The sequence below is a fragment of the Schistocerca cancellata genome, chromosome 9 (assembly GCF_023864275.1).
Source record: "Schistocerca cancellata isolate TAMUIC-IGC-003103 chromosome 9, iqSchCanc2.1, whole genome shotgun sequence".
Taxonomy (NCBI): Eukaryota; Metazoa; Arthropoda; class Insecta; order Orthoptera; family Acrididae; genus Schistocerca; species Schistocerca cancellata.
In genome coordinates, this window is record NC_064634.1 from 400,823,360 (window position 1) to 400,837,964 (window position 14,605).

The 14,605-nt window shown below is 39.1% G+C and overlaps 1 protein-coding gene across 1 annotated transcript in view; it reads right to left on the bottom strand.

Moving 5' to 3' along the window:
• Positions 1–530: 530 nt before the first annotated feature.
• The window catches only part of LOC126100193 (39S ribosomal protein L44, mitochondrial), a 52,518-nt gene continuing 38,443 nt past the window's right edge, over positions 531–14,605 (bottom strand). Inside the window, exons 5-6 of the mRNA XM_049910751.1 lie at positions 8,928–9,231; positions 531–799 (exon numbers count right to left, since the gene is read on the bottom strand). Of these exons, the coding sequence (XP_049766708.1) occupies positions 606–799; positions 8,928–9,231 (498 nt within the window). The 3' untranslated portion in view covers positions 531–605. The remainder of the gene's footprint in view (positions 800–8,927; positions 9,232–14,605) is intronic.

Genomic DNA, 14,605 nt, shown 5'->3' on the forward strand with positions numbered 1-14,605 from the left:
GTCATGAGTTTTTCATTGTGCCTGTTAGTGACTTAAATATCTCCTTTATATGGTGAGTTCCAATCTATCCTTTTCATAATATTAAAATTAAGAAATGATGTCTTGCTGACATAGAGTTCATTAGAGATGGAGCCCAAACTTGCATTGTATAAAGGAAGAGGAAGTAAATCAGTTCTGCACTCAAAAGAAACACCCAATCATTTGACTTAGGAATTTAGGGCAGCCACAAAAGCCTAAATCATGTATCCTATTCCTCCTGAATGTGAATCAATTGCTTTAATCACTACACCACCTCACTTGATTTTATAATCAAATATTGGACCATATGAATAAAGGAAACTGAAGGATGCCACCTTTTATGACATGAGAATGAAAGGTGTCATGTGCTTGTGTAAACTTCAGATGAAAATTCCACTTCTAATAATTACAGTTATGCAAATAATGTAGATGTATATAGGGTTTAAGGAATCTGCTGGATGACAGCTATCACATGTCAAATGTTAATCTAATCTGAAGAAATAGAGTAGCAATTTTATTTGTGATCAAAAATTTTAATAAAACTTTATACACATACAGTTCTAAATTTTTGGATGAGCAATACAAAGTTAACAGTTTACTATATTTTGTGGATGTTTCACACCCCAGTCTTTCAGACTGGCATTAGAGTTTGCTTTGTACATTTCTACATCAGGATTTATTTTGTACGAGAATGGCTTCATGTTTTCTGTGACAGAGAATAATCGTTTCAGTGCATCCAGTGCAGCCTCCTCAACTGCTGTATCTACTGATTCTCCAAATCCTGTAATGAAATGAAACTGACATCAGGAAGTTACCTGTGCTAACATACATTTAATTACACCAATATAACAAATGGAAAACTCCAACAAAATACCATTATTATGGCACTAAATCAACATTTGTCTCCCATATGGCTGACGAGTGGACCATCAGACCTGTTAATCACAGATTTTGAAGAGTCTTAGTTATGTTGTAAAAGGGCCTGTCCTGACTACCTGGATAGCAGCTTTTCAAGCAATAAACTTTAGTTTTTGAGAAAACTGATGTTGAAGTTTTGTGTGTACCTTCCATACCCATAACAGTAGACCAATTTCGACTTACTATCCCTTGCTGTGCTAGAGCAAACTTCTGGATGGTATTTGTCACATGACTACCATTCACATTTAATGAAAGCTGCTGCCTTGCAGGCATATGTATTTTCTAGAAGTGATGCCACAGACACAATTCAAAGAGATTGTTCTATCATTGATCAACTTTGATTTGAATCGGGCATGTTTCATCATTCCTGTGAAAGTAGGTGCACTAAACTGATGCATAATTAAAGAATGTATTTTTATGGAATCTTCTTTTTACGTGATTTTTCTATTGGTCTTCAGCAAACACGGAACATTGTGATTTTTTTTTAAGATTTAACCAGCCTGTAAAAATTAACATTGCAAAGCTGGCAAAGTGGAGTACATTTGAGTGGGGTAATTATTATGGTGCAAGTGGATGCATCTTTTTCTTCTACTAAGATTTGATCATAAAGTGACAAATCAGTCCGCCCTCCGCAGGAATCAATAATATAAAAAGTATTTTCATGTATCACATACAGAAAAACAACAGATTTTAAAAACCCGCTGAACAGTGTTTTCATGAACTCACCTGATTTTGTGCAAGTTACAATTACATTTTTTAAATTTACGAGTCAACTCTTTTTTTAACAATCAGACCAAATTTCCGGGACAGTTCTTGCTTACATTTAAAAAAAGTTAGGGGAATATCTTTCCTGATGCAGTTATAGTATACTGTACTGTGAAGGAATGACTAATCCTGTTCAGATCTTTTTTCTTGCACAGGGGTGGTTTTTGCTCCATATCCCACTAAGTATCTAACCGTGCGTTGATGGGTCTGGCAACCAGTTTGATCGGTATTAATTAAATAATTGAGGTCAAAGTTAGGGATGTTCTGTACACTGAAATTGGAAAAAAAACTTTTGCAAACAGGATTTGAACATCTGCTGCCAGTGTGGTAGCCGTGAACCTTAGCCGGTGCACTGCACACACTTGCTCGAAATAGGTCTAATGTTACGGGTATAGGAGGTATGCATAAAATTTTAACATCATTTTTCTTGGGAACTAGAGGCCATTGCCTGAATAGCTGCTAGCCAATACTCAGGACAAGACCCTCTCACAGCATAACCAAGACTCATCAATATCCATGGTTAACAGGTCTTGATGGTTCCCTTGTAAGAGTAACTGAGAAATGGATGCCCGCAACATGTTAATAGTTTACAGAACAACAGTGTTTTGACTGGAGGATGTAAGATGAATGTTAAAAAAAGCAAAACAAGGATAACGGAATTCAATCAAATTAAACCAGGTGATGCTGCGGGAATTAAACTAGCAAATGAGACATAAAAGTAATTGATAAGTTCTGCTATTTGGATAATTATCTCTTAAACATTTTATTTTGTTTTGTTAGACAGAACTCTTTGCATATCTTCATACTTACCAATCTGTCCCACCCTCAATTCCTTCCTACATGTGCAATGTAACCATTGCTTCATAGTAAGTTTTTGCTTCTCTCTTTCCCTTGTTGTAATTTTATTCTTTTAACCTTTCTTTCAACATTAATTTCTTTTGTTTTGACGTTTTTATACTGCTACCTGTCCTTGTCTTATCTGCAATTCCATTCCTAGTATCTTTCTCTCTTCTCTCTGAGTTGCTGAATAGTCAACTATTCCCTCTCCTTCCGTCTTCATAAGTTTTTAAATCACCTCTGTATTTTATTGTTCATTTTCCTCTCGGCCATTCATATTGTATGAACCTCACCTTGTGTCATTTTCTCACCTAATCTATGACGAGTCCTATTTCCATCACTGATTTCTTCTCTCCTGTTGGATGAAGGAGTCATTTGCTCCAAAAGCGTAATTTTCATCTTTTTTTTAAACTTCCAAGGGAATAATGCTTCTTGCTTTTCGGAGAAAATATCTTCACATTTTCTATTCTGAATATCTTAAGAAAATGCTCTGCAACATAAAATTCTGTCATTTTCTTGAAATATAATTTTGACAGTGTATCCACTTACAGTATTATAACACTGCTTTTACATTTCTAGAATTAATGTATTCCCACTGTTTACAACCTTTTTTTCACTTCTGTCAAATTTCCTGTGTTCTCAATGTAAATTTGTACCCTTTTCAGCATTAACATATTTATAATTTTCCTGCAATTTATGCTTTATGAAACAACATTTATGGAGAAAACTAATGCAACTGACATAAAATGATGTTGACTTGGAATTGGCCTTCTTCAAGCATTATGCAGTTAACTTTCTTGAGTCCTGAGCATTGTGCTCGTTAGATCTGAACCAGTAAAAGTCCACACAATTCATGGCATTAAGCTTTATCTCTTGCTTCTGCCAAACTCTACTTGGTAGCTGACAGAAGCAATTGTTTCTGCAGAAATCAGAAGTATGACTCCAAATGAACATTCACTTCTTTCTTATCTCTACCAACCTTAGGTTTCATTGATGTGTGCTATACAAAAAGTAGTATTCTGTTATAATTGTAGCCATATTGTTTTAGTGTTGTATTTGCTGTGTGATTATGATCATGTGCGGAGAACATCAACATTCAACTTTTAATTAATAGTATAGTTTTGTTTGTTGTTTGTATACGCATTGGACACAGTGTCATCTGCTAGCTGAGGTTGACTACATTACCTGCACCAACAAAGCTGTCACCAGAAACTGAGGTAAACTGATTTCAATCAACACAGCTTCTCCTGTCAACCACCATACCAAGAGTTAATGTGTGTACTGTGTGGCATCTTCTGTAGCCTCGCATGTATGATCGAAATGTCTTCTTGTGAGCTGTTCAATTCAAGTAGAAGTTTAGTCTTTTTTGTCATTGTTTTAAAATGGAAAATATTGCAGAAAGAGATAGGAAAATCCATTCAACGGAAGGGAATATAGAAATTCCTGAAAGAGTTGTAGTTTATTGCTGAACAAGTGTTGCATTAACAAAGAGTTTAAAGATACCTGTAATTTTGCTGAACAGCATCATAAAAACAGTGACTATGTTTTGGAAAGTGCAAGTGGACCAAATTTTAAAAAAAGATTAAATATATGTTATTCTAAAGGAATTACGAAGAACTGCATTCAGACAACACAAACTTATAACATTCCCTTGTCCATGTACAGAGACTATGTGTGTAGAGCAGACATAGCTCTGTTGTACCAGCTTTGTTATGGTAAAGTGTGCACTTGTTCAGACAATGATGGTTTTATTGTACATTCTACATCCCATCTACAGTAGAGCACTAAACTGGTGATCTATGACACTATGTTCATGTTCATTCCAGGGCACCTACAGTTATTGCACAGCTACAATGTACAAATGAACACAGGTGCTCCTGATACCTACATGGCATCAACTAGGAAGTCATGCACAAGTCCTAAGCTACATGCATAAATAACTTCCAGTATTTGCTTACTGCTGCAACTTACAACAATTGAGTACAGACAGTTGTGATCACAGTTAATTTTTAGAAGTGTGAAATAGTCCTGGACCTAGCCATTCTCTAAGCTTACAGTGTGATGATTATTGTTTTAAAGCACTGAACAGTGATGACTATTGTTTTAAGGCACTGAACAGTGAGTCATGAAATAAACAGAGACAAGTGTGGTGAAAATCTTTTAAGAAATAACAATAAATTTCAAAACCCACCTGTAACAATAAATGAGTATTTAAAATACAACATTCACATCAGGGGGCACAAGACTATCTCAACAAAGATAAAATACAAGCAGAGACACAATTAAAAAGCTACTTCAAAATAATGAGTGACGAAGTCACTATGGAACACATTAAAAACTCACACACAATATTTATAAAACAAATATCAAACAAATATTTATGAAACAAACATCAAATAAAACCTTAAATCACAAACCTCAATTGTCTCATTATCAGTTAAAACAGGAGGCAGGTCCCATGGGAGACTAGGTCTGCCCTCATGTGCCACAAGAAAACACATTGTCTATGTTGTGTCTACATAGGAAATAATGCTGGATAGCATCTCTAGCAGGGTCAGGTTGTCGACAGTGAATTGATATCTCCTGAATCACATTCAGAACAGCTAAGAAGCTGCCTGATTAGATGATAATTTACCATTTGCTCCAGCTCATTAAGGCAACACACTGATAACTACTGAGACATGTTAGGTCTTTTCCTGGTTGACGTGAGGTATCAAAATTGTCTCCCTCCACCAGTTGGGAAATTGGCCACTCTGCCATACTGAATTAAAACATTATAAAAGAATTTCCTTTGACACCTTTTTCAAATTTGCAGCCAGCTGTGTCATATTTGGTTGTGACCATGCACAGTATGAAGAGACTAAGACAGTGCCAAATCCAGCTCCTACATCTCCATCTGCACCTTTAGGATTCAGACTTGGTGGATCTGAAGTGCAGCTCATCCCTCTTCACAGTCGCAAGACAGTGGTGGAATGCTGAATCTTGGCTGGTGCTGATGTTGTCTGGTGATGTCTCTGGGCATCATTTAGAGAGACTGCTGCTTCCTATTGGTAAATGACTGCATTTACCAGAAGTCCACCTGATGGCTTCCCACAGTTTTGTAGAATATGTGGAGTGGTTGAAAGAGTCTAGGAATGTGTGTGATGATATTTTCTTGCTTTCCTTGATTATGCATCAGGCTTTCACAACTCCACGGTTTTCTACAGTTGGGCAGCACTGAAACTGTCACAGAGCCACATGCCTGGCCCAGATTGCTGAGCAGCATGCATTAGTCCACCAAGCTACAAGCTGCCTTCCAAGATGACCTGAGGACTTTGGGTAAGGCAACCAATGGCAAAAGATGACACAGATTGTTGCAGGGAGTCCTTTACTTGTTCTTGGATGGTAGGTGCAGAAGTGAAGGAGGTATAACAAGGCTAGTGCCCAAGTTGGTGATCCTCCCTTGTAATGGTCCGCTATCAAACAGTACCTTGACAATGAATATGCCTGTCCTCACATTTCCATGCAGTGCAACATCAAACCACTGTCACATCTGAATGCACTACAAATGTCGATATTGCACGATTTGATCAGATGGTCAAATTCTGTCAGATGTTGATAATGCTGTCTCACATGACTATGTGGTATCACAGTGATCCCTTAACAGCTGATGCTGTTCACACCCCTTGGATACAATACCAGGCTTGGTAAAAACATGGAACACAAACACACTAATGCAGTGGCCATTAAACTGCGGCCCGAATCAAGTAATTGTGGGGACCCGAGTTCTCATCTGTACTTTTTAACAATACGTAGCTAGCCACTAACAGCCCAATCCAAAAACATGAAGATCTTCTTAATAGTATATTTTTTCTTGCTCAGCAACAAACAAAACTATTTACAGAGAGAGAGAGAGAGAGATTTTAAGATGTGCTTAATTTTAATTGATACTCATGAATTCAGTCATGAGCTATACCTCAGGGCACAGGCATAAGTAGCGACATCACTGCAGTATTAGAGGATGTGAGAGGGGAGGTGGTTTATTGGTGTCATTCAATACTGACAACTCATGGGTGTGCATGCATCTTACCAATTAGCTGACTTACATGACTTGACTTAATTACCTTGGCCCACTGGGGGGCATAGGGCATCAAAAGATCTCGCAATCCATCTCTGTCTTGGGCCATTTCCCTCAGTTCCAACCATTTCTTGTCAATTCTCCTTGCTTGCCCTTCCGCCATCATTTTCCATGTAGCTCCGGGCCTGCCTCTGTTCCTTGTTCCCTGGAGATTCTGTTTCAGTGCCTCCTTCTAGATTGCCCTGTCTGATCTTCTACACACATCTGGTTCGTTTTCCTGCACAGAGCTCCTCCTTACTTATTTGTTCTGGCCAGCAGATATCCATAATGCTACAGAACACCTAATTATGAAGCTCTATAACTGTGATGTTATCTTGTTGTCTAGTTTCCGACTTTCATGAACATATAAGACAGCCTTGACATTTGTATTAAAAATACAATTTTTTTTTCCATACTGGATACAATGAAGGCAGCATTTGCCTTCTTTATGAGGTTCTTCACATCCTCTCCAGCCCAACCACTCCCAGCAACACCACCAAAGTACAAAAATGAGTTTACCTTCTTCACTTGCTGCACCTCTACAGAGGTTACTCCATTTACTTAGAATTTACTCTAATTTCGTTTTTTTACCTATATTTATTTTGAGACTAGCAATTTCTGCTTCTTTTTTAAAGTGTTTAATTTATCTATCACATCAATCAGCATTCATGGATTCCCCATTTCATTCCTATTCTCCTGCCTGTGGTGACTCTTCTCATTAAATGTAGGGAAAGTAGAAAAAGTGATGGTTACAAAACAGATCCCTGCCAGATTCTTGTGTTACCACTGTTGGGTCTGTGATATTTCCCTTGTGAGTATACAACTTCTGTAGCTGTTATGCAGTTTTCTGATGATATTTATAAAATTTTCTGTGCCACATCACAAATCCGCAATACCTGCCACTGCACTTGATGCTTCACTGAATTGAAGGCCTTTTTTGAAATCAGTGAATGCCACGTACATCATTGCTTGGAATTCTTTACTTTGCTCTAAGATGACCCTAAAGAATATTAATGAGATCAACACAACTGTGCTTTGCCTGATACTGGCCTGTTTTCTACACATTCAATTTTCAAGTGAATCTTTAATCCTATTTAAGATAGTTCTGGTGAGGACCTTAATGGGCACTGGCAGCAACATAATACCACACCAGTTGTTACAATCCAACAAATTTTCCTTATCCACCATGATTTTATTTTTGGGTCCTACACCTTAGACAGCTTTATCTTCTCCTTGCTTAGACAGCTTTGTCTTCCTTTGTTTAAAGAACACTAGCCATCCTTTTGCAGCCAGCCTTCCACTTCTTTGAACCGCACAAACTCCTTTGACCACACAGAAAGTGTTTCCTTCAGAATAACTACTGATCAACTGCTATGGTATAAATTACAAACAGAAGCAACATGGATTCTTGCATGCACATTATAGAGGTAGTCATCTTCAAATTTGGTACATATTTGCAGCAAGGACTATGGAATTAAATTACGACTCTTGTAGTACAACACGATGAGTAAAAGAAAAATTACATTAAATACATATTGAAAACTTTTGTGATCGTGTTTCATATCGCATAAAGCATTTAAACATAAGAACAATTACTTTATTAATCAATTAATTGTCTGCTCGCACAGACAACACGACAACACTTCATTTGGGATCACTGAGGGTGGCAACAATCCGAAACAGAGAATAGTCAACACCAAGTGCTCCAAATGTGGCCAACTTTTAACAATCAGAATATGGGAGCTGTCAGCCAACATATCGTGCCCATACTACAGCTAATCTATTGGTGGCCCACAACATGTTAATTTATATAGCTTACCAATTAACTTTAACATTGGTACATATGCATCCAGAAGTGTCACCCCACAATGTCAGTACTGGCTGTTGGGCAAAATCATTTGACAACCACAACACTAATGTACTCCGATGGCTGTACTACCTGTTAAGAGAAAATTGCAGTTCTAACTGTGTACATGACCGCTGATGGTTTGTGCGTGTATGAAGTTACAATGACATCTCACAATGTCTTCTGGGTGCTTCACTTTTTTTGTCTATCGGTGTAGTACTTTCCTCGGGGAGGAGATCGGGTCTGATTGTGGAAGGTTAAAAAGGGAAAGGCACATCATTCAGACTTCAGGATGAGAGAGAGAGATTCACTTGTCCTACTGAAAGTATGCACTGGCTAGCAACTCTCTCTCATAAGTTTACAGTTCACTTGAGTGTATTTTTATTTTGCATCAATTGTTGCTTATGGCTAATATAATACTGTATCAAAAGAAATAAGTGCACTAACCAGCACCAAGGAATTGACGGTCACTATAAACAGCAACTCTGTATGCAGCCAGTATGGTATTTGGACCGGCCACTCCAATGAGTCGTGGCTCTGGTGCAGCTCTTCCTTGTTGTTTGAGAATGTTTTCTAGGGTTAGAAGCGGCTGTTCTGGAGACCATATGTCACTCACATCTCGGCCAGCAAGTTGAGCCACCACAAAATCACGTACAAACAAGCCCGTCTTCTCACAGCCTGAGCTCTTCAAAAGTGCTCCAACAACAGCACAGAACACTTGGACTAATGTTGATTCTTCCACAGGAAATTCCTTTGGGCAAATCAGAAAAAAATTCAAAATATAACTTGTTACCATTTCGAAAAAAATATTACCTTTAAAAACAAAATATTCCTAAATACATGTATTAGTTCTCAGTATTATACATCAAAATTATGTACTATTAACTTACTTAACTTCCATTTTCCACTCATGTAAATTTTAAACTCGTGCCACTGTTTTCTGAGAGAATGCAGAGTTCTTTTAGACCTGCTCATTCAGTTAAAATGTAACATACAGATATACCATAAAGCGATAAATGACAAACACTACTGGGCTCTCTCACTGGTGTAGGAAGAAATATATCAAAAGAGAAACCTTAGGGAGAGGCAGTTGCAATTAACAGACTCTGTCATCTCAGTATCAAGGATATGTAGCTACAATTCACCATCAGATGCCCTCATTCTTCTACTGAACAGGAGTGTACACAAAGTATCACCAGAACAGGGAAAATGTTGGCTGCACTACGACACAAATTTTGCTAACTTGACAACTCTCTTGAGCAGCCGGGCTCTGCCTGTCACAATGGCAAACAATGGACTATAACACAAAAAGCATTTGGTCCAACTTGCCTGATTGACTGCAAGTGTAGCTTGTAATGACCTCTTGCTAGAGTTACAGTGAAGTTTATCACAGGTTATGTGGTGAATTGAACCAAGGAATTCAGTACTTTTTGGAGAGGAAACAGCAGCTCTCTCTCTCTGTTAGGACTGGCAGAGAAGCTTCATGCTGGTGGAAGGCAGCAATTCATCCAGTAGTCACAGTTGGTGGACATTACATGGTAACTGTAATGCTGTGACTATATAGATCTCCCAGCATAATCACTTGACAGTCTCCTGGGGTTTGCTGCTGATTATGGAATCAACATGACTCAATATTTCAATGATCTGTCTATCTTTAAAAAACATGAAGCTGCTGAGTCCAAATGAAGACCAATGAAATCAACAGGACTCAATATTTCAGTGACCTGTCTGTCTTCAGGAGAGATACTGCTGCCGAGTCCCACTGAAAACTGATGCCAAAACTTGAATCATCATCCTATATTAGGCCGCATACCACGCTGTGCCGCCCACTGCAGGTGCTGCCTCCAAGACAGGGCTTGTGGCACTACCCATAGTAGAATACTGATGCCAATGATGTACCATGTTGAAGACTATCCCCAAACTCTCTGGCCAGTTACACCAGAGAAAATTGTGTTTTGATGTGGGTAGTACAATGTTCAACATCCTGCTACGACAAAAACCCTTTTCTCACTAATCAGTTGTCTGGCAAACTAATTTCAGTTTCCTGGAAACTATCAGCATCTCATCATATTTCATTCCATGTCCCTCATGTAAACAATTTCCTGCTACCACTGATTTTTTGGGCTGTTGTAGCCTTGCACTTGTCTTGAATTGTGTGAACCAACCAGCTGAAGTGAGTCTTCCCACATTGATACAGAATTTCGTGTATCCCAGCCTTTATACGTTCCAAATCATTGTTGACAGACCTGAGTAGTAACCTTATCTTTGAAAGTAGATGGAACACACTCTTAATATCATGTTTATTCTTAAAGTTCTTCTTGTCTTAAAGGATATGCCTCTGGTGTATGGAATAAAGGCCACAGATCTATGCTCCTCTTTGTGCACTTCAGAGGATGGTCCGGACTTTTTAAGGAAAGGGATACAGAGAACTTTGGCTTTGCTACAAACATGCTTCTAAAGATACAATGGTGACACCTTTTTAATCTCGTTCCATGGATGTGATTTTTGGACCACTTCAACTGTCTTCATCAGTTTTAAATTTATGATTGAGGTTGAAAGTAATAGGTAACTTCCATTTTTGGACATAACTGTTTACAAAAGACATGGTGGTACTCTGGGACATGGCCCTTAGAAGTCTTGTACACAGATTATATGCTATTTCTGACACAAGAACTTGCAATGTTGGTTTCTGTGTTTAAGGGAAACAGATACTCCAAAAAGCAGATTCATTGGGCAATGGTGTTTGCACCATCCCTGGAGGTGCATGAAGAGGAGCACAGATCTGTGGCCTTTATTCCTTACACTGGGGCATACCTTTTAAGAGTGGGTGAATGTTAAGGAGACTATGCTGCATCCATCTGCCAAGATTAGAGCACTACTTGACTCTGTTACAATGATTTGGGACTTAGAAAGCCTAGAATATACAAAATTTTGTGTCAATATGGGAAAGCTTACATCAGCTGATCGATCTGCACAGTTCGGGACATAAGTGTTTAACTTCACCATCACAAAACACAACAGCCTGAAAACTCAATGGTAGTGAAAAATTTGTTTCTACAAGAGACATGGGAAGAAATATGATGAACCCTCACAGTTGCCAGTACATCCAGTTTCCGGTACAGTGTTTGTAAGGAAGCAACTGAAATTAGGGTGGCAGACAACTCTATTAATAGAGACAAGGGTTCTCCTCTCAGCAGGATGTAGAACCTTGTGCTATCCCACATCAAAACCCAACATTCTTTGGTGTGGCTGGTCCAAGTATTTGAGGATAGTCTTTGAGTGTGACACTATGGGCAGTCTTGGAGGCAGAACATGTAGTGTGTGGCCCATGCTCCATGTACAGAAGGGGTCTACAAATGATAAGGGTTTCAGCAGGGCTCAGCACAAGGAGTGTTTCTCTTGATGTTGATGTACAGATGGAGTTCCGAAATACTGACTCATGTTCATTTTAGGATCTGGCAGCAAATCCAAGAAATAACAAATTGTTTTGCTACCTGCCGGAATGGTCAGGATGACTTTAAGAACTGCAGTACTGTCATATGGAAGACATTGGGTAACTACCAAATTATCTTCACCTAGTTCTTGCAGTTTGAAGCTCAAAATCTTCCTCCTGGATAAATATATTAGAGGTAACATAGCATTTCATTCAGATTACTACACGGGACTTCTCTGAGGGAGCTATCAGACAAAAAAAGAATAGCAATTAGGGTGGAAATGTGGAATGTTAAAATGTGAAGGCAGTGTGGGGAACTAGAAAATCTATAGGTGGAAATCGAAAGGATGCGCACAGATATGTTATAAATCAATATGATGCAATGGCCAGAAGAGGATGATTTTTTGAGTGGAGATCTTAGGATTATTTGTACTGAATCAATTAGTGGTAGAGCATGATTACAAACAGCAATCGATAGGAAAATTGGCAGCAGAATGAAGGCTTGGGACTTCCTGGCAGATTAAAATTGTGTGCCAGACCAAGACTCAAACTCGGGATCTTGGCCTTTCACGGGCAAGTGCTTTACCATCCGAGCTACCCAAGCACAACTCACGGCCCTTCCTCACACCATCAATTCTGCCAGTACCTCGTCTCCTACCTTCCAAACTTCACAGCTCTCCCGTGGACTGGAATAGAAGCTGTGAGGACAGGTCATTAGTCATGCTTAGGTAGCTCAGATGGTAGAGCACTTTCCCGCGAAAAGCAAAGGTCCTGAGTTCGAGTCTCGATCCAGCAGACAGTTTTAATCTTCCAGAAAGTTTCATATCAGCGCACACTCTGCTGCAGAGCAAAAATCTCATTCTAGAATGAAGGATTATATGTAGATTACAGAAAGAAGGTTGATGGAGAAACTTAACTGGTATCCAACAGATATAATCACACTCAGACATTGCTATTTTATGTTATGGGAAAAGAAGGAATAGCCACAGCTAATTTATTATGCTTTGTTCAGCATTTAATTGTATTGCTGAGTCTCTGTTCTTATAAATTATGATTCAGCAGCATTGCGGAATGGCTTCCTAGCACACCAAGCTGAAAGTGTCCCTACAAACACTGAATTGGGAACTGTAACAGGGAGAAGATGAGCGTATTGGTCCGATAACAAGCCGCCACCACATTTAAGCCCTACCTGTAAAGTTTTAGGAGGAAATTAAAAAAAAAGTGTGAAAATAAGCCACGCACAAACCGAGATGAGAAAAATTACAAAAAATTTACTTGTACTTATATGTAAGATGTAGGTACGTACTGTAAACATTTCTTGTAACATATGGTACAGCACATTGGCATCTAAGATACCAGTACCACATGTTGTTTTATTCATTCTCATCACCATCAGTACCAGTATTCACTTCATCACACTCACTCTCACTCCCATCGTACTCTTCATTCTTTTCCCATAGCACATCATCCTAGCTGCCAGACAGAGCATTTGACGTGCAGCATTTCTTGAGCCCTTGATGGTAGTCTCTGATGATATGGAAGACCATGAAGCAAGAATCCACTCAAACAGAAGACAGAATGGCAATTGATGGCTTTTTAATATTACCAGACGGTCTAAGGACATGGTCTTCTTCCGAGAACCAATCACCATACATTTTTCGCAAGTTGTCCTTGAACAGCTTGTTTATGGCTACATCTAGCTTTTGAACTCATTTCACCAGGTATTATGACAAGGCCTATCTTCTGTGCAGAAAGTTTATCTTTTAATTCAGCAGTATGTCCCTTAAAACCACCCAAAACAAGCATGGCTCTCTTAACATTGAGTGCCCCAGGATTCCAAACAATAGACGGCCAGTCAACGATAGGTTGCATTGTCAATCATCCTGTTTCTTAACAGTGAATCACTATGTCCTTAGGAAACTTTTCTTTGGCCATAGTCTTTCTCTTCAGAATGACATAGGGGGTAACTTTCCCCCACCACAATGAAAAGGCTCTCTGCCATCTCCAGCAGCTCAGCCCAGAAGGTAACTGTCACATGGAATGGAAGCAGCAGTCTAGAGGGATGGGAGGGAAGGAATATTAGTGTATGGGTCAAGGGAGGGAGGAGCTTTGTCTGGCAGAGTGTGCAAGGACTGCCAACAGGCACAGTATTGGGCCATGTGGGTGCCCATGGCTGTGCCATGGATTTGTTTGTATACCTTCCCTTCAAAGGAGAAGTAGCTGTAAGTTAGGATAAAGTCACTGTTGATGTCTCTTTCCTATACACCAACATCCCTCATGCTCATGCTCTTGCCACAATTGAACACAGCCTTTCCCAAGATTTTCAGTTATGATTAGACGAACCGTTTCTCAATTGACCTTCAGTTCTTCTGCAATCATTTTGACGGGTAATCTTCGATCAGATCGTACGAGTTCATGCACCCTGGCCAAGCTGACATCTGTCCGTGAGGTTGATGGTCATCCACTGCGGTCTCCATCTTCAACATTTGTTCTGCCTTCACTAAACATTTTATGCCAACAAAAAACTTGAGCTCTTGATATAATCTCCTCTCCAAAAGCCTTCTGAAGCTTACCGTAAGTTGTCATCGCGTTTTCACCCAATTTAACACAAAGAGAAGTGGCGTACCGTTGGGCTATATTATGCGTTTCCATTTCCTTGATGAGAGACACAAACACGTGTTAACTTATTACA